We start from the raw sequence: 22,843 nt of genomic DNA, 5'->3' as shown, positions 1-22,843 counted from the left end.
AGTATTTTGATGAAGTATCCAACCAAATGTTAATCATTAGGAATTTGCCCAGGATTGATTATGTGTACTTACTATTTTTGCAAGTAAACTGCTGTTCTCTGATGTCTGTTGCCAGCCAGGTTCCAGCTGATTCTTGAGTGTGGGCTTCCCGTTTTGAGAGGCAATAAAGCCTTTAAGAGACACTCAGGGCAACCTAACCCACTGCTTTTTCTCTGTGGCTCTTGGGGATAGGTTTACTGACATGCACTTTGGCCCTAAAGTGCTATAGGTTCTTGAAAAGGGGGCACCAGAGGAAATGCAACAGCGAAGCCCTCTAATCCCTCCCTCAAAACTGGAATTTAAGCTTTAGCACTGCAGCAGGGTGCTTTTGGCTGCTCTTATTAAAAAGGGAAGTCTCATGGGAAGTGACATAGAAGTACCTTGTGCTGAGCTGCCTCTCCATTAGCTTAATGGCACATATAGGCTGCCTGATCCTCATCCCAGCATTTACCAAGAGGTAAGTGTCTACTAAATTCAGATTTGTTTGCCTTCCTTACATTAGTCTGTTTTGAATGTTTAGAAATGTTAGAATGAATGAACCGTAATTTTCAAATCGTGAAAAACTATCCCAAAAGTTAGACTCTTTGCATGATGTTCATGTTTACTCTGACACTAGTCTGGACATATCAGATGAAAAGCAAACAAAATGAGCTAAACCTCATTCCAGTACTAATGAGCCACAGTTAAATTGAATGTCTTGTCAGACTTAAACAGAACAGAAATAAGTTAGTATTCATTTTAGCATTGTAATAATCACTCCTCTTTGAAACTGAGAAGTGTCATCCTGCACTGGTCAGTCATGCTTTAGCAATAGGTGCAACTGTTGACCCTCTCTTCTTCAGTGACTCTAAACTTGGAGTAATGTCTGACCCCACAAAAAAATATGCTCAGAGAGGTAATACAAGAAGACTGAACATAAATTATTCACATAAACCGTAATGGAGGTGAACTAGTGGCATGAATTTTGATACTTGCCTTGTCAAGGCTTGACCCGGCGCCACAATTTATGCCAAAGTCTATCATCTTGCATTTTTACAATGATAGTATTTTTTGTGATTCTTCAGACACTTAAATGCATTTTCTTTTAATTGTTTAACTGTTTCTTTTAAGTGACATGCAGATTAAAAAATTCCACATCAAAATACCAGTATGAAATATTTATTTACACCACAGCCACACATATTTTCTCATGTATAACATACTGTAACAAACACTCAGCATCATATAATTTTTTTTAATTTCAGTATGTTCTCTTCTAAGTTTCAGTTGAGGAAGGGGGAAACAAAATTAAATTATGATTGCAACCAAACAGTCACTATACACATGAACAGAAACCTGCATCCAAAAATGAATTGAAAGCCATAAGCTGATAGTTGCATGAGCTTTAGGCAAACACATTTAAATAGCACTTTCAAAATCAATAAATCACTGCTACACAGTGTTCTGTACTATAAATATTTTTTGCTGTTTAACATGCATATTATTATCATCAAAATATGCAAGATTGCACATTAGTATTACAGGCTTTTATTTTATTGAGATTGCACAGTTGAAATCAAAACAAACAGCACTTCTGCGGCTTTTACTTCAGCAATAATTGTATGCCTAAGACCTTAGTGTGACTTTAACTTTGAATAACCACAAATCTATCTACATTTGACAGAGCTGGCTCAATTCTAAATAGATAGTATCCGTGATTTACAAAAAACTTGGTTTCTGTGAGGGTTTTAGAGCAACTCTATCATCTTCAGTGCGTCCATTTATTCTGAAAAAAAAAGAAAAAGGTAGTAGTTATAAGATTGTCACTGTATAACATGTCAACATGACAGCATATTTTAAATACATGTACATTCTGTTCAAGATTTACCTCTGACTGTCAGTGTAGTGGAGCACTCTGCCATCCCAATAGAGTTTTCTGCTACAACCTTGTACTCCCCAATGTCCTTAGGTCTGACCCTCAATATGAGCAGAGAACAGACTCCACAGGTGTTGGAGATGTAGTAATTACTGTTGGTATTCAGACTGATGTTGTTGCGGAGCCATGTCACATGAGGTTGTGGATCTCCTGTTATAGCACAGCTCATGTAGCATTCATACCCTTGAGGAGCAATGTGCATTCTCAGTGGGACAATGAACTTCGGAGGACACTGAAAATTACAGGGCTTTGACACTGGCAGGTTCACAGTGAACTTTTCTGTAAGAAAATAGAATACATTGCATCAAATCAGAATTCATCAAATGTATCAAGCCTGAGGGTGGTGCTGCAAGGAAATTACAGGTACAGAACATTTGCACATGATCCTATTTATAGAGTTTTTCATAGAAATAATGCTCACATCATGTTTGTGTGAAATAGAAAATGTGACAGTTAAATGGTTTAGAGTATCAGAATTCTATGGATAGCCCTAAGAAAGAAGACCTCAAAGATACTTAATTTGTTGTGATGATTGAATCAAATCAAGTCATATTTATCATATCTGTCATTATTATGATAGATGCATAAGGAAGGAAGGGACACAGACAATTCAACTTTGTTTATAGCCTTAGTGCTTATTAGACGGGATGTATGGTTTATATGTAAATACTCTGTTTGATTAAGCCTGCGTCATAGGGAAAAATACAATGTTTATTCAAATACAGCTATTGGTCTCCAGTGTTAGACAAACATGGAAAACATGTTTACTTACTTTTTATGGTAGAAATCAGCCACTTTGGTGATTCAGAGGGTTCGGAGGAGCCCATGTCATTCTTTGCGTAGATTCTGAACTGGTATTCTTGACCCGGCATTATGTTGCAGGCTGTGAATTTATTGTTGAATATATGGTCTGCAATGGTTTGCCATGTTCGTTTGCTTGAATCACGCTTAGACACCATGTAGTGCAGCCTGTCGTCACGTGTCTCATCTGGAGACGGGCCCCATGAAACAGTCACCGTACCGGGCACGTTTTCATTAAGCTCCACAGGACCTGGTGGCTTTGGTTCATCTGGAGTTCAAATACAAAAGTTTTTCCCTTCTTTTTAGTTGCTGTATATAGAACATGAGTCAATTATTCATACAGGAAGGAGGTACAGTAATTTACTAAACTCACCTGTGACTCTAATTTCAATACTGAGTGTTTCTTGGCCAACAATGTTCTTGACAATGATAGTGTAGATTCCAGTATCTGAGCGTTCAGCAGAGGGAATCAGAAGCTGGGATGCGCCCTCTGCATTGCTGATGGTCACTTTTTTAGACACCAGCACTCCATCTTTCAGCCAGGTGACCTCAGGCCAAGGGGAGGCCTACAAATTAAATCATTTCGTCAGATATGTCAGAAGACAAAATTTGTTCACTATATATGCATTGTCATGGATAAAAGTCATTTTAATTACCTCAAAGTTAATGGTTAATCGTGCAGAATGTCCTGCTCTCACCACCATGAAACTCTGGATTTTTGCATCTGTGAATCGTGGCCTCACTAGAAAAAACAGCAGCAAGAAAGTTAGTTAACTGTCATTTCTTTTGATGTTGACAATTGTTTTTTAAGAATAAAGGGCAAACCAGAAAAATCAAAATTCCACTGCAAGACTACAAAAAAAGAAAAAAAAATGGTATTGTATGTGTTACAGTACAATATACATTACTGTTGCAGTGATTTGTGTTATTTGTTTGACTTAGAATAGGATATATTACTGATCCAAATGTAGCCCCATTACCATAATTCAACAGAACTGACACGAACCAATTGAACTTATTGATGAGTGTTTGAAAGTGAACACTATTGTTGTTGCATGTATCTTGATTGTTTAAACCAGGCTTAAGTTATCTTGATCAGGTTAGCTCTGAGTAGGGTTTTGTGGAGTATCTTAAACGTGATTAATCTCTTTGCGTAAACTCAAGTTTTATAATATTAAATACCAATGTTCGACGTAAGTAATTTGAAGGGCATTTCTTACCAGGAGGAGGCGTAGCAAGGATGTAATTATCCAGCTCCTGTGGCTGTCCCTCTCCTCCGTTATTAGTAGCAATGACTCTCACCCAGTACATGGCCAGTGACTTCATGCGTTTCACCGTATAGGAGGTCATGGTTATTGCATGTGAATTGCAGCGATCCCAGTCTGTGTTTTCTGCAGGCCTGATCTCCACAAAATATCCTTTGGCTTCATCCTCAACCCCCTCAATCACCTTGGGTTTGGTCCAAGACAGGGACAGGGTTGTGTAGGTGGAATCTGTCACTTTCAAGTCAATGATTTTACCAGGAGGCTCTGCAAAACATGATTTATAGTGAGTGCTGGAATTTGTAGTTTGTATAAAGTATTAGGATGATAAAATTATGACTATCATAATATCTCTAAACGTCCACCTACTTTTAGGGTCTCTGGCAAACACAAACTCAGATGGCGCACTGAATTCACCCGCTCCAGAGTTATTGGTAGCTGACACACGGAATTCGTACTCTATGCCCTCAATCACGTCTTTGACAGAAAATTCCTTAGCTTTATAGGAAACATACAAACAGTATATCACACTCCATACATAAGCAATACAGTAATGACAGCTACTTATCATCAGACATTCATCAGTGTGTTGACACAGGCTGTCATAACATGATCAAAAAGAAATAATGCAAGAATAGTAGAGTAACCTCTGATCATCTCATTAGATGGGTTGACTTGGCCCCAAAGGTTGCTGCCCTTCTTGCGTTTCTCAAGGTTATATCCCAGAATATTGGTTCCTCCAGTGTCGGAAGGAGGAGACCAGGAGAGACTGATGCAGTCCTTGAAGGCACTTACAACCTTTGGTGCTGATGGACTTCCAGGGTATGCTGTATACACAAAAGATTGGGATCTTTGATCATTCCTTCATCTAAAAGGATCAGTAAGTAAGATTTTTTTGTTTATTTATGGCGATGTTGGATGAATACAACTAAAAGTTGGATTAATACTATAACTTCACTTCATATCGAGACCTTCATGTGCAACTTCCTGGAAAGACGTTCTGTGCAGAATTGAGGCCTGGTCACATCAAAGTGGCACAGCAAAATTCCTCCAAAGCATTTTCAGGACATAGGCAATGCTAGAGGCTTGGTGATGTTGGGGCTACTCACAGAGCCAGTTGGTGAATTACTGTGGCTGGCTAGCTAATGGCTTAGAGGGTAGTCTGTCTCAATAGTTCTCCAAGCTTCTTTCACTGTCCTCTGTGCTTAGTATTTTACTTGCACCTGGCATTTTGTTTTGTTTATACAGAAGACACATTTCTCCTTTCTCTTATCTGTCTTTTGTGGAGGACTTCATAATTAGAGCTGGATCGTGCAATACAGCTAAAAAAGCTGCACATTTTGCATTCTGCATCTCTCCGTTACCTCAAATGTCAGCACTGTCAAGACAGTTGCTATTGTTCAGTGTTGTGAATTTTCTTGTCAAAGTAAACCAAAGTTTATTTCAATATGAAAGATTTGCGAACAAATCTACTAATGGCAGCAATTCCATTGACATGAATTGATTTCACCGCTGTTGGCGTGACCAGGACTATACTTAAAAGGCTTATTTATAGGATGACGCAATTTAATAATTTCAATCTGAGTTTACCTTTTGTACCAGCTTGAATGTCCTTTGTTTCCATGAGCTCACTGATGCCCATTTGAGTCTCCGCTCTAATGCGATAGCAGTACCTCTTGCCATGATCTACATTAGTGTCCTTGTATGTGGCCTTCGGACCAACTGGCCCCAACTTCTTCCAGGAGTTGCGGCCAATTCGTTGTCGTTCAAGGATATAGTTTAATATCTTGCAGCCACCACTGTCTTTTGGGGGTCTCCACTTGAATTCAATTGTGGAAGAGGAGGCCTCAACAATCTCCAGAGGTCCCATTGGAGGAGTAGGTTTATCTGTCAAAAAACAGAATAGCATGCAGAACATTAATCTTTACTGAACTTATTACCAATAGTGTAACAAAATACTTTGCAACTTACTGTGTAGGTGCATGTGAAATAGTCAATGAAAAAAAGTTTTTAATTTAAAGTTTTCACCGCATCTTTCTTATACATACCAAGTACAACAAGTTGGCTGAGGGCCTCTACGGCGCCAAACTCATTTCTGAGTTTTATCTTTATTTCACCACTGTCTTTGCGTTGCAGCTTTCTTAGAAGCAGGCGGCTGTACCCTTCAAAGTGCTCAATCATGATATTTGATTCTTCTGAAAGCTCTTCACCCTCAAGGTACCAATGAACTTTTACAGGTTCCCGTCCGACATAAGATAATCTGAAGGTAGCTTTATGTCCTTTTTTCACTGTTACAGGAGTTGTAAATGCATCCAGTTCCTCAGTATCAAATCTAGGTGGATCTAAAATGATTGGTAAAAACATAGAGGTATTTTAATCAGTGTCATATGTGCATCTAATTATGCACATTATATAAACTTTTGAGTAATATGCAGTACTCTTAAAAATCAATTTTCATCATGACTGTGACCTACGGGCACACTCCAATGAATGATGCAAGCCCTGTACGTAAGGAAGTAACTTTCATGGGGGAAATATTTATACCTTCAACAACAATCAAGGCCTCTGTTTTCCTTCCATCTGCTTCAAATTTATATTTTCCAGCAACGTCCTCTGTAACTTTGTGAATTTTCAGACTGTGGTAACTTCCTTTTTTTGAAATGGTTATACCCTCAGATGGTTTAATCTGGAGAAAAACAAACAAATTACTGTAACAATACAAATATAAATAAAGTCTCACCTGAGGCTCTGCCTTATACAAATAAAGATAATTACCAATACATCTTGGGGCCATATTACTATTAATTATATTATATTACAATAACATCCAAGCCTATATGCTAGATAATGACTACATTTATAGCCTGGGCTTTACCTCCGCTCCGTCTTTGTACCAGATTCCCTGACAGTCTTCACTGCTCAGTTTACACTCCAGCTTTGCTGCTTCTCCAATAATGGCTTTGCAGTCAGAAAGCCCAGCGTGAAAGTGAACTCCTGGGTCTGAGAATTTATCAACCAGCAAGTTAGTGAATGCACAAGTCCTACAGCTACAGCTTACATCTGCATACCAGTTGCTGTTGTTCTGTTGTATCAAGATTTGTGATTGTGGATCTACAATTTCAAGGAATTCATGCATTCATGTATGGATGAATGCATGGTCTACACACTTGTATGTAATCCAAGTGTGTAAACACTTACCTCGCTTTTTTAACAATCATCACAGCTTTGCATCTTGTTTCTGCATTTCTGTTGATATCATGTATTTTATTATTTACCTTTAAAATACATGTTTTAAAATGCATATTTGATGTCAGAAAATATGTTTGAAGAGACTGTATAATCCAATTTTTTACTGGATGTAAGAAGAACACATTTTGCATATGTTTTAAACTTGATGAAGATGTCTTCTTGGTTAATGTGTTGCTTGATTGTCTTGATTTGGAGTGGCTTTCTTCAGCTTCAAAAATTTGCAGAGTTGAAATCTTGGCACCGCTCATAAGAATGTCATCACAGAGGCATTCATTTGCCTTAGTTCACTTAGCTACTCTTGAAAGAAAGATACACTCTTAAAATATAAAATATCCCACTCAAGACTGACAGTTCCTTGGTCAGTGGAAGAAACGATCATTTTGTCTGTTTGTTGTGAATTTAGTCTTCACTGTGAAGAAAATGGTTTAGAGCATGGTCATCCTCCAAAGACAGCTCAGATTGTCTTCATCTTCGAATTATCTAAGAGTGTGTCTACACACAAGTGTTACAGCTGTTTTATCAAGAACACAGTTGGTTCTGCAGTTGCTGTTTTAAATAATTAACCTCAATGCACCGACTCATCCTGTATTAACATTTTAAAAAAAGCAAGCGAGATTGTTAGCACAAATGCACACAGAGTACAGATGCAATTAAACATTACTCTCTCTCTCTCACACACGCACACACACACACACACACACACACACGCACACACACACGAACACAGTATGCAAACAATACGTAAGAGACAGAGGTGGACACATAAATGTTATATTGCCTGCTGATATCCAACCTGTAGGTCATCGAAATAAAATTATATAACCACGCTATTCTGTTCTCTGTAAATCATAAGAATAAAGTAGTGGTTTTGTTTCATTTCACTATTATGACACTTAAAATAATCATACACTGCGCGATAGAAAAAAATCATTAGTGCATCAGATTTGATTAGTTGATTTCTACAGGCACTCTCAAGGTTAAAATCCACTCTTGCTGAACTTCCTAATCATTCTAAGAGTCCATTTAACCAATTAGAGATCAAATGTATCATTCTGCACAGTGGTCACACTTTCTCTGTTAACCCCTCAAATCACTGAAAAAGTCATCTGCTCATGAAATGACTTTGTTCAGTGACAGTACTTCCCATGCAGCAGCTATTGCACTGCCCGTAATCTTACCACTAACTGTCTCCTCGATCAATGGGCCTTGTCGTGCACGGCCTGAACGTTTGCCAGCTGCAGATGGCTCACCGCCGTATGCACCCTCACCATTTTCAGCAGATTCATCACTGCCTGCTGCTTGCCCCGTGCCATTATCACCACTGGCGCCACTGGTTTCTCTGTTTTTTGCTTTTCAGTTTTAGGGGATATCATCGTAATTACCATCAATCCAATGTTTCTCATGTGCTGTTGGATATGCCTTACAAATAACATTAATGAAAACAGTAACAATAACAATTTGAGTGTCAACATGGAGCATGAAAACAATATCAGCAGCAACAGGAATAACAAAACATTGACTTCAATGCGGAAGAAGAGGGTTGAGGAAAAGGTGATGTCCAACGCGCTATTCAAAATCAGTTCTATAATGGTGTCATTGTGGAGTGACTTGATAAACTGATGGGGTTTATTGATTTTTTTTTTCTTTTTCTTTTTGCCGTTTAGACTATTTTGCTATTACATATCACTTATAACATAGATAAATGTAATCATGGACAATTTTTAAAGTTGGAGTAATACCAGTGGCAAAGTGCTGACACTTAATTTAAATTTTAGTAGTATTCAAAAAAAAAAAAAATGTACAGGAGTTCAAATGTTTAATTTTGAAACAGTTTGGTATTTTTATTTCTCAAAAATACCAGACCTCAAAATCTGTTATCATCAGGCACCTTTTATGTTCTCAACATGAAAACAGCTGTTGTTAAGTCACCTTTTTCCGTTTTTGTACCCTCTACATAGCCAACACTTACATGAATTAAACAAGGTATACACGTATAACAACATGACAAACATGTTTGCAAACAGCAGATGTAATACACAAAAAACACAAACATAGACAATACCTATATTTATCTACATAAAGGCTAATAGAGGAGACTGCAGAATTTAGCATAGCATATACATGCTATACTACCTTCTGTTTCTCAGAAGAGGCACAAAAACAGAAATATAAAGATGTAAACATATGGGATTGTGTTTTATTAATCAGTGTTGGCTAAGTTAATAAGGTATCTGTTAAATGTAGCAGATAGTTAATGAGTTAATACTTTAACCCAGCGTTTTCAATTGTTTTTGGACTGAAAACCATGTGAGCAATTAACACACTGGGTAAAATGAGAACTAAACTGAACTGTACTCTTAAATGTAGGCTCTACAACTGCAAGGGTTTTCAAGAATTATTAAACATAACTCTGAACCCATGCTACAATCTTACACAACGTGGATAAAGCCAGTTTTGGTCACTGAGGCCTGGCAACACCTGTCTCAAATATTTTTTGGAAATTCACCTGGGCCACAGGTAGCTTTTAGCTAACTGTAGAATCGGCAGAGTGGAGCAGTGTCGAGCTTTGGAAAGTGTCAGTCACAGTGATTTAATCTGGTCAGTGTTATATACATTTATTGTTAATGCAGCTGCCTCTAAGTTAAGAAGTATTTAGAACTTCCTACAGTTGTGATGTTAAAGTCAGTTTCATTCCCAAATGACTTCAGTAATCACTAAATTGTCTACAGCATGCAACCTCTTACCAACAACGTGTTGTTCAACCTCCACATTTCTCTTTGTGTGACGTTTTCCTTTTTTCCCAGATTTTTCACCTTGTTGATTTGTGGTTTCCTCATCATTAATATCTCCTAATAGTAATAATAGATATCAACTTTATACAGAATTTTACACATAATGTTACTACAAATGTAAGAATTTACTGCCTACTCTGAGCAAAATCACCATCAGTTCCGTTTTTGAAAATTTATTTTCAAAATCTTTATAAATTATTGTTTTCCTGTTGATTGAAGATATTATTAAATATATTAAGTCAAGATTAAAAGATTGAGAATTTTATAAGGAATCTGAAAGTTGACAACAGTACATAACAGATATAGCAGTAACCACCAAGAGAATTGTAAATTGTAGAAAAAAGAAATAAAGGGGAGACTAATATCAAAACTTTTTTTGTCATTAAGTGACATACATTACAGAGTGAATTAATTTCTTACCTATCACTGTATCTGGAACAAGTGGACCACCTCTCACATGTTTCCTGTGTTTTCCTCCTTCTTCGTCTCCTTCCCCTCCCTTTCCCCCGCCTCCTTTTCCCTCCTTGTCTCCGTGTTTCTTAAATTCATTCTCAGCATCTTCAAATGAATCGTACTTCTGTTCCCCCACAAATTCTTTTCCCAAACCTTCACCACCCCCAACTTTTCCTCCAGCCCCAACCCCAGCTCCTCCTCCTGCCCCACCTCGAGCTCCACCTTTTGCTCCAACTTCATCAGCACCAGCACCAGCACCAGCTACAGCTCCATCTTTAGCTGCGGTTCCACCTTTAGCTCCAACTCCACTTCCATCATGTCCTCCATCTTCTACACCAGCAGCAACAGCTCCAGCTCCACCTCTAGCTCCACTTTTAGCTCCAACTCCACTTCCATCATATCCTTCACCTTTACCACCACCAGCACCAGCACCAGCTCCAGCCCCATGTCCAACTCCACCTTTAGCTGCAGCTCCACCTTTAGCTCCAGCTCCAACTCCATCGTATCCTCCACCTTCACCACCACCAACAACAGCTCCAGCTCCACCTTTAGCTCCAACTCCACTTCCATCATATCCTCCACCTTCACCAACACCAACACCAGCTCTAGCTCCACCTTTAGCTGCAGCTCCACCCATAGCTCCAACTCCACTTCCATCATATCCTCCACCTTCACCACCAACACCAGCTCTAGCTCCACCTTTAGCTGCAGCTCCACCTATAGCTCCAACTCCACTTCCATCATATCCTCCACCTGCACCAGCACCAGCTCCAGTCCCACCTCCAGCTCCATCTTTAGCTGCAGCTCCATCTTTAGCTCCAGCTCCAACTCCATCGTATCCTCCACCTGCACCACCACCAGCACCAACTCCAGCCCCACCTTTAGCTCCAGCTCCACTGCCATCGAATCCTTCACCTTCACCGCCTGCACCGGCTGCAGCCCCAGCTCCAGCTCCACCTATAGCTACACCTTTAGCTGCAGCTCCACCTTTAGCTCCAGTTCCAAATCCATCATATCCTCCACCTGCACCAGCACCAACTCCAGCCCCACCTCCAGCCCCACCTTTAGCTCCAGCTACACCTTTAGCTCCAGCTCCACTTCCATCGTATCCTTCACCTTCACCACCTGCACCAGCTCCAGCTCCACCTATAGCTCCATCTATAGCTCCACCTATAGCTCCAGCCCCACCTTTAGCTCCAGCTCCACTTCCATCATATCCTCTACCTTCACCAAGTGCACCAGCACCAGCTGTGATGCCTTTACCAGCAGCTTCACCTTTGCCACCATCAGCTCCATCCCCTCCAGCACCACCAACGCCTCCAGCATCATCTGCAGCGGAGCCCTCAATACCGGCAGCACCAGTGCCTTTTTGCTTAGTTTTCCTTATAGCACCATCCCTATCAGATGCTGCCCTCTTTGACTTTGCAGCAGCCCTAGCTGCAGCTTTGGCCTCAGCTGCAGCCTTAGCTGCTGCCTTTTTAGCTGCTTCTGCCTCAGCTCGGACAGCTGCTTCTGCAGCTTCTTTCTCCGCTTGAGCTTTCTTGGCAGTTTCCCTTTTTTCTTCCAGTTCTTTCTGATATCTTTCTTGCTGTTCCTTAGCTATTTTCATCAGGTCTTCATCATTACCCCCTCCAGCCACAGTAGTTTTGCGAGCTGCCTTTTTGCCCTTGTTGGCAGGATCTTTGTCAGCTATAAAAGGTAATATGTCAAAAGTATTTTAATATTTTGCAGATTGTTAAAATCAAAAGTAAACAATTATTTGGTGCAAGATATTCCATATTTATGCATGCAACTGGCATCAATACTTTCTAATGAGAATCCCAAAAGACAAATGAGTAGGAAGAGAATGATTTCTCACCTTCAACCACAAGCCAGGCATTGCAGGATTTGATTCCTGCCACAGCAGCATAGATACCAGCATCCACAGGCATACAGTCACGCACAATCAACTTGTGGATAAGATTGTCTTCAGATACAATGATTTCATGTTTCTCACTATTTGACAGTGGGGCATGTTTGCCAAACCATTTGAGCTCATTCGTGGGTGCAGTCAGGACACATTGAAAGAGGGCGTCCTCTCGTTCTTCTGCCTTGACCTCATGTATTTTGACAGCAAAGTCAACTTCAGGTACTACGGGATTTCAAAGGCACAAAAAGAAGCAGAGACAGACTATTTAAGTTCTTTCATCTGTCCTATCCATTTTCTAAATTGCCTGTTCTGTTCAGGGTCATTGGAGGCTGGCCTTTTTCATTGTGTACATTTAATCATAGTTATAAATAAGTCCAATATCAAAAGAAAAAAAGTATCTTTCAGGTGAACTACAATGTAACAGTTATGCTTGGAAAGTAACTGAATTTACTTGAACCTAATTTGATTTTAATCACCTGAATGGTGACTCACCTTTAAAATCTGTGGAGAATACATTGACCCCCTCAACATCCACCGAGTAGAGTCCAGCATCTTCTAAACCCAGTTTTTTTATCGTGAATATATATTTCTTGCCAACTTGTCTCAAACTATGCTTCAACTCCTCGCCTTCTTCTTTGGAGAATGGGATCATTACACCATCCTGCAGAATTTAGGGACATGTTACCATTCTGATGAGAGATTAGTTAAGGAGAAAAAGCAGCAAAGCAATATTGAAGTAAGTAGTTAATGCTTCACCTTGTACAGGAAGATTTTGCTGTTAGGATCCTTCAGGTCCATGTCCAACTCAAATGTTGCATAGCCTTTGTCATTGACCTCAATATGTTTCAGTTTACTGATGTGAGTCAAAAACTAAAGTGGAAATAAACAAATAAAAACACAAAACTAGAAAAACAAAAAAATAGAAACGAGTCTGCCTATAGTTTAAGATAGACATCAAACACTAGCAGAACAGGCTACTAAAACAAGAAGAAGTGGTATAATGAGATATTGAAACAGTGGAGATGCTAATAATAAAATGAAATAGCAATTGGTATGCCACATACCGCTGCAATCTCCTCCGCTCTCTCTCTCTTCATTTCAGTGAGTTTCCTCAGCATGCCTCGGAAGTCTGTGATCCCGTACTCAGCACAGATCCGCTCGTAGTCTTTCCTGTCTGCACTAAGCAGAATTTCCCAGACCTTCTCCTCTGGCTCCATTGGCTTTTGGTCACGTGTTCCATCAGGACTGCAGAGTGAGAGATTTCTTTAATTTCATTAAGCTCCACGGGAAAAATTGCTCTCATAGTGTCATAGAGATGTAACTGTAGGAATGTCTGATTTTACATAATTTGACTCACCGTTTTTTAAGTTTTTTTCTGAAGGCTGCTATATCTGAGGAACCGTAACAAAAAACAATCCATCACTGAATGACATAATGAATCATCACTGACAATTTAATCCTTAATTTATAGTGTATGGGACTTTCTCTCTGTCGTTTAGGATCACTTTCCTTTTGAGCTTAAAGAATAAGTAAGTCATATACTGTACTTATGTTACTGTCAACAAATCTCATGAAAGGACCAAAACCAACAGTGCATTGGTCTGTCTCAATACTTTTGGACTTCCGCAGTCTGTCTGTGAAACTCAGCCCAATGGCCATTCAATTCTCCTGTAGACATAAAACTGTAAAAATGGGTCACCAATATGTAGTTTCATTTTTGAAAAAGGCTCAGTATTTTCCTAAAACAGCTGGGCACTGTAGTTTTTAGCAAACATTACTCAGACAAATGAAAATATTGTATTTTTTGCAGACTATTTTCATCGGCGGATTAATACTTTTTTCATGATCTAGAGGGTAATTACAGCAGCAGCACAGTGTATGTGGGATTGACCCAAAATAAACTACAGTGTCCATGTTCACGGTAATGAAGGAGCATGTCACTTATGTGTTTTTGATAGTTTTTGGACAACAATCAAACTTTGGATACATAGACTATACTTGTCATTAGGATCAATTCATTGTTGGTTTGGTCTTTTCATGGGATTTGTAGACAATAAGAAAAATATAGAATATTAATGGACTTATCTTCTAATAGAGGTGTAATAGAGAGGAACGTCCAACCCTATCTAATTGGCAACCCACAGATTCTCTTCAGGACGAAATAGTGGCCTTAGTAGTAATAGTGTTCAGACACATTAATTGATCGATCAAATATTACATTGAGCTGTCTCATTAACTTTGACCTGGGAAACCTGGAATATGCAACATTCTGATGTCTGCTGCTAAAGGTGATCGATCACAAATGATGCAGGTTGTGTTGGGTTCACACAACCTGTATAGGTTGTGGTGATATTCAGAATTTTCAGTCAATTTCTAAGAGAGCCATTAATGTGTCAGGTGTCAGCACACAGTGACAATGCGCTGATGTGACAGATGCGTCATGACAGGCAGACTTTTACCAATAAATCCAATAATGCATAAAATGTCATGTTCTTATTAAACTATATCGGCTAGGTTTTGGCATCATTCCAGGTGTTGATAGCTTAGATGAAAGCTATCAACCTCTATTCATCTTTTTGCACAGCCGGTTGCCCAGTTCCTTTAAAGTGTCATTTGTAAAAATGTGATTAATGTATTTTTAATCCCTTTGCCAGTTTGTTTGCTATTGTGTGTGCATATTAGCTCTCTTTTTGTAATACATTTGGCCTTAAAATGACATGCCTTGACCCAACTTCCAACAAACACAACCTGCCTTGCTATAAAACATATATGTAAGATTATATGTAACATGTAAGATTAGCACATTTAAGATAACACTCAAAATGTGTTTCAAACCTCACCTTCTCCTTGTGTCTTTTGAAGTTCCTTGGTCTTGGAGAATCCAACTGTAATAAAACAATAACCTTAATTTTTGTTACCTGTTTGTCACAGTTCAATTCAAATATGCTATATTCTCATGAGGATATATAATGCAAATATTATTGATTTTTATTGATCTATTTTTATTTATTTGATAGGGAATGAAGGGACAGTGCTCACTAGTCAACAGAGAAAGACTGTAAATGAGCTAGTTAGCCAGATAGGCTCGTTTTCATGTCCCTAGCCAGTTCCTAAGGCGGCAAAATAAAATTAAAATAAAATGATATATTACAACTTATCTGACACACTTGAAAGAAAGAGTAGAGTGATTCTAAGAATAAAAAGGATCCTACCAGCAATGACATTCAAGATAACAGTGCAAACAGCCCTTCCATATTCATTTGTTGCAAAACACTTGTAGGTGTCAGCATCCTCCGGGGTGACCTTAGGTAACTATTGAAATGCAAACACAGAATTAATGGCATTTTTAATTATCACTGAAAGCAGGATGTGTTGCGAATCGTCTTCATTTACACCTTTTACTGTAAATGCTACATGGAAAGCTTACCTCAAGGGTATGTTCCTGGGATGCCGCATAATACTTTTGCATGCACACATCAGGCGCAAAAACTATTTCTTTGTTTGCTCTGCTCCATGTTACAACAGGCGTGGGAGTGCCCTCTATTTTGGCTTTAAAGACTGCATGTTTACCTGGAATAGGACAAAATGAGGATTTCATTATTAGTGGCAAATACCTTACCCACATGCAAATAATCACATCAAATGTTTTTGTTTAAAAAATTGGAATGACCTAAGATGCTTTTTAACAATTTGTGGATATATGCTTTACTTTGCGATTACATTTTTTAAAATACATCTTTGGGAATTTTTTTTTATAGCAGACAGTTGAATGATGACAGTAACGAGGGAAGAGAGAGATAGGGAATGACAAACAAGGTCGCCACCTCGTTGTGAAACAATGGTTTCATGGTTCACGGTTGGCGCTTTAACCCTTGGGCCACCAGGGTGCCACTTTAGGTTATATTTTTTACATTTACAGTAACTGCACGTGCCTTTGCACCAACTAAGGAGTGTCACATCATCACTATGAAATTACATCACTGATGCTAATCAGAAAATCTAAATAAGGAATTGATATATGTACTGTACATAATCTTTATTTGGTAGATACTTTTTGCTCACAGTGACTTCAACATTATCCCCCGCCACCACAGGCATTGGGAGCAATTAGGGGTTCAGTGTCTTGCTCAAGGACACTGCAACAAATAGACAGGAGGAGTGAACCACCAGCCTTGCAATTAATGACCTACATACTGTATTCAAGTTGCCTTACCTCTGTGTGCAGGAGTAAATATATGTTTGTGTTCAGGAAATTTCATATATGTAAAAAAAAACAACTTTCACTTTAATTTCTTTCTTATGTCAAAGTCTGAGAATTCAGGAATTTTTCATTCCCAAGATATGATGTGTAAATAATTGTTTCTCTGAAGTCCACACGTTGCCATTTGTGATTTGTGTCAAACTGTTTGACCTAGAGCATCCACGTTCATTCAAGCGTTGAGGTAGGTGAGTAAATAATGATGTTTTTTCATTTAAGATGGCCGTCAGTCTCAGACATGAAGACTTACCCTCTTGAATAGTCAGAGCAATGGGTTTGCGGGTGAAATCTGGAGTTGACATTCCCGCTGGAAGTTCCTCCATAAACTGTGTTATCATGACACCGGGCACCTTGGACCTCTTCCTGATGCCTACTCAAATCAAAACATATTAAAAATGAGAAAAGCATAATGAATTTATATAAGATAAATGGTAAGAAACATGATGTGCAGTGAACAAATGTAAGAGCACAACTAGAAAAATACTAAAATTAATTTATACCGTTTATTTATTAGACATTAAAGTAGTAATGAGTTATTTTGAGGAGGCATCTCGGTAAATCAGTGAACTGAATAAGTACAGTATTGTTGAAGAAGAAAAAAATAAGAAAGGCATACCAAGACTGTATTCAGATTTAGTTCAAAAATGGATGATAAATACCAATCTAAAATAAGACAAGTTACCCAGTAAACATTTGTCAGTGTAAACTTCACACATCGTCACATCCAAACATACATGTCAAGTGTTCAGTCTGAAGAAAGGGACGTGTTTGGGAATAAAAATGCCACGGTAATGGATCAAACTTCTGAAGACTTCAATGGCTAAGAAAAGACAAAATAAGTACCTAAAGGTGAACTCAGTCCAGCAGTTGGTCCGATTATGTGTATGAGCTTTTTATTCATTTTTTTCCTGAATATTTTAAGATTATCAAGCATATAAACTGAGTGACATGTGAAGAGGAATAAAAGAAACCAGTGCAAGTGTTTTGAACCAAATCAGCATGACTCTCGCTCTCACCTCAACCCTGACCCTACCAGAGGGTTGTTGTGCTTCCTCTTTTATCCAGCAAAAACTGTATTGCTCGTTTTGCAAAAATGCACTACATGTGAGTTTACATCCCCACCTACGCTACATCTCCTGTGTTTTGGCTATGCTTTGAAACTGCATCCTCATAGCAAAGTTAACATGGAGCACTCCCACTGGATAAAGAGAGTTCATAATGTGCAATACATACTGTTAGACCAACAGTAGGGTCAAAAGTCTAAGAGCTTCCCATTGGGACTGTGACTCTCTAATTTATGCATTAATACAATTTTCCAGTTGTGTAAAACCATATTTTCTAAGCAGCTTTGGAAAAGAACACCCAGCCAAACTTTATGTTTTAATGTACTTCGGACTCTCGCACTTCATGGGCCTGTTGATAGAATTAGTGAGCGTTTAATCCTGACTTAAACCCGCACACCAAAGTGACTATGTTTGTGTAAGTAGCAGGCCTAATAAGCTCATAGTCAATATGTCAATAAATTCATTATTCTTGCCATAAAAATAAATGTATGCAGCTTGTCAGGTCGGTGTAGAGCTTTTTATTTCTGATAAAGTATTAAATTAATTTGCAAAAAAGCAGAATTCTGTTAATGATAAAAAATCATATTACAAGATTACAAGTAAGTCAGTCAGGTTTGTTTTTCATTTCTCGTTTCTAGCTTGCAAATTTAAGAGACATAAAGAAAAAAAATCCCCCCAAGATAAAAACCTTTATCTTTATCCACCAATTCTTATGAGAGTCAAATTACTGGTTCATTTTGTGTCCGCAAAGCATGAGTAAATGGTCTACTCAAAATTAAAAAGTAAATTTCCCAGTTTTTCTACACACACCTTATGTGCGGAATTGCGATGATGACACGAACACCAGTAAAAGCAATATGTTTGCATGGAAGAATTGATCAGCCTATTAATGTAGAACAGCAATTAGAACTGCATGTTTAAGGCGGGCATTGATTTCATGGGTCAGTCAGCAGAAGCTATTTTATGGAGCATAATTGTCATAAATTTGGTACAAAAAAACTCACAAGGATCCAGTCATTCCTGAGCAGAAAAAGTTTTTATATATCTATACGAGTCTGTCTGTGTGTGTGTGTGTGTGTGTGTGTGTGTGTGTGTGTGTGTGTGTGTGTGTGTGTGTGTGTGTGTGTGTGTGTGTGTGTGTGTCTTTGTATATATATATATATATATAATTGTCAGATGGATAAACACGTACATGGGCTGCTATCACTAAAAACCTGAAGGTTTTCTATTCAATCCTTGTCTGAAGTGCCTGTGGCTGAAAAAAACTTAACTGCTCCTATCCTATTTCTAAAACATTTGCACAGGAGCACTGTTTGTTCTGTTCAAGAGTTCTCTGCCAGACAAAATTGTTGTAGGAGCCTATTTTTAATGTCGCTGCTTTATTTTTATTTTGCTTTTGCACTGTATTTAATCAGCTGCTTTTGTTGTAGCTGGGCTTCATGATGATGAATTCTTACCACAATAGGCATTCCTTAAAAAGCGCTGATTAAAATTGTGCTGGTCTTCAAAATGAAAGCAGTGAATAAGTTTTATTAAAGGTGTTCTTCAGTTCTTTCTCTTGTTATTATTTTTTTTATTTCATTTTATACTCTACTGTATGATTTTACTGTTATGATTATATTTTTTTATTCAGCACTAGGTGTAGCTATAGAAATGCATAATTGACTGGTCCTTGATTTAACCATATGCATTTTGTATCCTTACATCGCACATTGGTGTCCACAAAGCTGCACAGAGCTGGAACAAACCCACAGAAGATATAACAGACCCCCTTTAAAACTGAATATTAAGTACTTACACCCTGCACTTTAGTGCTGTGCTTCCCTCTATTTATTGCTCTGTGCTTTCATATTTTTCATTTCCTTTTGCTTTCTAATTCTGTGCTTTTCTCATTTCATGTCTTGTAGGTCTTATAAAGCACTTTGAAATGCCTTTGGTTATGAAAAGTGCTTTACAAATACATTTGGTTTGTCAAATAAATAAATGAACAAATGAATGACTGATAAAAAGTTCATTCAGAAAGCTGTTCAAAACCTGCTGACTCTCCAACAAGTTCCCACTGTTGTTATTGGGCGATTTTGTGTTTAATCTCATCACTGCCGGTTTAGCCAGTTGCCATTGTCCGCTATGTCAACTTTGATTTAACTTTGTGCTTCTTTGCCACTCAGCTGTCCCAATTTGTGGCTGGGAAGCCCATACAGTAAGTAATAATGAACTCTGAACTCTTTCCCAGTCAAATTAGATTCTGTCACTGGTTTAAATTGTCTTGGACTGCATGAGTCAAACTGGCTGCAAAGATATCACCAGTTTTCTTTTTATAAATGTGAACGTATTACTGCCTTACACCTCTAATTTCCTACATTGTCACGTTAAAGGGAATGACAAGTTTGAGCTATGATTATATTAAGCAAGTTTGATACCTCGGAGCATTGCAACCTTGTGTTACCTCCAGTTCCCTAGGAATAATTGGCACAGCAATACAAGAAAATAAAAGATATCGAGAGCCGTCTGAGGCTTGAGGGCTTCCAGAGGTCACGGGGTGTCATTCCACCTGATAAATGACAGACCTCAATGTTATGTGTTAACTTGACAGCACATGGTTTTCTGAGACTTGCTTTGAACTGCTAGGATCATGGAAATTGCAATTTTGTGTCTGTGGCAGCCGTGGTTGTCACAGCGCAGCCGAAGAGAGCGTGTGGGTCAGACATGACGGAATCCAAAATCTCAATGGGACACAGAAAGGTCGACTTAAATGACTTACTCAGTTTACCCTGGTGTTCGTGGCATAAAAATACAACCTCAAATATTATTCACAGGTAATCTTTTTACCGATACCAAAGTCCTGCTGTTTGCACTTCGTCAGTATTAACTTAAATTTACAAGGTAATTATGTTTAAGCCTGTAGATTTCTGCAATTTTAAGGAGGCACTGGGGTGGCGGTCAGATTAGTTAGATTTTAGGAGAGGTCATGCCACCCCTCGGAGATGTCCCTGTAGAGCGAGTCCACTTATTGAGACTGAACCGTGTCAACATACTGTACAGGACCAATCAGTATGTGGACATAAGTTGACAAAGACAAAGACAAACTGGCATTTTTGCTTCAAATTATGAGATAAAGTAAACACATGACAATCAACCGCAGTGCCCTCTAGCAACGGCCTGCAGCTAGTACTCATATGGAGGTTGTTTAAAATGTCACAATGAAATGCATCTGTTGTGACACTGAAAGTTGAATCATCCACATTGGATGACACCTTTCAAGGAGTGATGAAGACCACATCACACATGCAACTCACCCGTCATGGAGTCATGCACTTACAGAAGTTGAATCGTTTATGCAATTTGATTTCTTTTTTTTCTTTTTTTTTTCTCGCATACCTTTGTCGTCTGGGTGAATTCCATCAGAATCGTCGACTTAACACGCAACGTGAGAGCAGGAGAGGGAACAGGACAGGTAAATATCAATCCTGACAAAAGTGCCACGGCAGGTTGGAACTTCGACAGGATTACGGACATATAATGAACATCATGTACAGAATTTAACCCAGGAATGGGAGGTACAAACACAGACACAACTTGAAGACAACAAAATCTTCAGAGACACACCACACAACAAAAAAATATTAGTCATAGACAAAATATACTACAATATGTTAGCAATATGGTTGGCATTTCCTCATGGCTAGACATCTCAGGATGATTCCTGCGCAGTGCTTGAGAGAAATTATGTGCAGATACTTTGGACAAAAGCAATTTGTAGGAAATTGATTTCAAATAAGCCTTTGTTTTGTCTTCTATCAGACAAGGACAGCATTTCATTTTCAATTTCCTCTTCAACTGTGGCAGCTGCTAGCGATCACCGCACTGATCCTCCATGATGATATCGTTGTTCATTTTGTTACCATCGGCTGCGTTTCTGGATTTTTCTTCTGATAGACTCAGAAGATGCTTTGTCTTGACATGTTTTTGTCATCCAGATCTTTTTCACAACGTGCTCTCGTTCAGTGATTCCAGCTTATTTGCATCTTCTGGCATCTGTGACGGCTGTGATCATTCATTTGACAGACAACTTCATAATCGCATCCTTGGGAAGCAGAAATTGATAAATGACATGGCCAGTGCCACACTCAAACCTGTTGCTGCTGGTTATTTTTTCTTTTTCAGACGGCAAAAGAAAACAGCATATGTGCCTTTGTTGACAAAAAATGTCTTTGCTGTTGTGTTTTCTTGACATCATGGACGACATTATACTGTACAGTCATTTGAAAAACCATAAACATTATTTGGACTGCCTCCGCTTGATAAAAGAAAACGCTGTGGTCTTCATTTTCTCTGAGCAGAAATGGTCAGCACTCAACATTATACAGCATAATTCAACTGTCTTGGGTATTCCACATCTTCAAAAAAAATGCATTTTCTACACAAGACACCGAGGTTATACAATTTTTGATGTGGCCATTGTCTCGAGTAGTTTCTCTGTCTTGCAGGTTGATTTTTTTTTTTTCTTCAATGCAGTGTCACATGAATTATTTCGTATAAAGTTTGTTCGTCAAATTAATTCTGTTTATCATCTTTCTTCGGATATAAGAAAAATACAGTTGACAGCTGCAATACCAAACCTTGACTGACCTAATGAGGGGGCTGTCCATCATTCTGCACTTACCTGCCTGCCCGGCAGCAGTTTGATCGGTCACCTTTGACCTCTTCCACATCTTGATATCCTCTGGAGCTCTGCTGATTCAGAAAGCTCTGTAGCAAAAAAGAGGGGGAAGATAAAAGAGGAAATCATTAGCAGATCATACATGGCTGAAAAGCATTTCGGTGACATTGACTGACATTCTTCTCAGAGTTTGAGGTGTCAGTCTTTCTAACAGCATCTTCATGCTTTTATTTGCTTATTCTCTTTTTGAAAAATTGAGCAGATGCCACTCATGGATTTATTAAAAAGACCCGGAGGAAATGCAGCATTTATAAAATGCTCGGATGAAGCACGCCACTCCTCTCCACCAGTGCAGTTTCTCTAACCAGTAAGTAAGAGGCAGCAACCAGTGTCATTTACAATAACTGTAGGACTTAACATGGGATTAATGTCTATCTCAGG

The 22,843-nt window shown here is 38.7% G+C and overlaps 1 protein-coding gene across 1 annotated transcript; it reads right to left on the bottom strand.

Annotated features, from left to right (window-relative positions):
• Positions 1–1,784: 1,784 nt before the first annotated feature.
• Positions 1,785–22,454, bottom strand: LOC120807225 (immunoglobulin-like and fibronectin type III domain-containing protein 1). The gene is made up of 23 exons (XM_040158990.1): positions 22,406–22,454; positions 16,929–17,048; positions 15,848–15,990; positions 15,633–15,732; positions 15,256–15,305; positions 13,774–13,802; positions 13,485–13,665; positions 13,177–13,290; positions 12,913–13,081; positions 12,370–12,642; positions 10,479–12,200; positions 6,893–7,017; positions 6,562–6,703; positions 6,066–6,359; positions 5,608–5,904; positions 4,665–4,844; positions 4,387–4,515; positions 3,976–4,284; positions 3,412–3,497; positions 3,129–3,321; positions 2,727–3,023; positions 1,907–2,233; positions 1,785–1,804 (listed from the first exon to the last, which is right to left on the bottom strand). Exons 1-23 carry the CDS (start codon positions 22,452–22,454, stop codon positions 1,800–1,802), a joined length of 5,334 nt encoding a protein of 1,777 aa, XP_040014924.1. The 3' UTR covers positions 1,785–1,799.
• Between the last annotated feature and the right edge of the window lie 389 nt (positions 22,455–22,843).

Source organism: Xiphias gladius, chromosome 21 (genome assembly GCF_016859285.1).
Source record: "Xiphias gladius isolate SHS-SW01 ecotype Sanya breed wild chromosome 21, ASM1685928v1, whole genome shotgun sequence".
In the NCBI taxonomy this organism is placed as follows: Eukaryota; Metazoa; Chordata; class Actinopteri; order Istiophoriformes; family Xiphiidae; genus Xiphias; species Xiphias gladius.
This window is presented reverse-complemented; position numbering and strand designations above follow the sequence as displayed.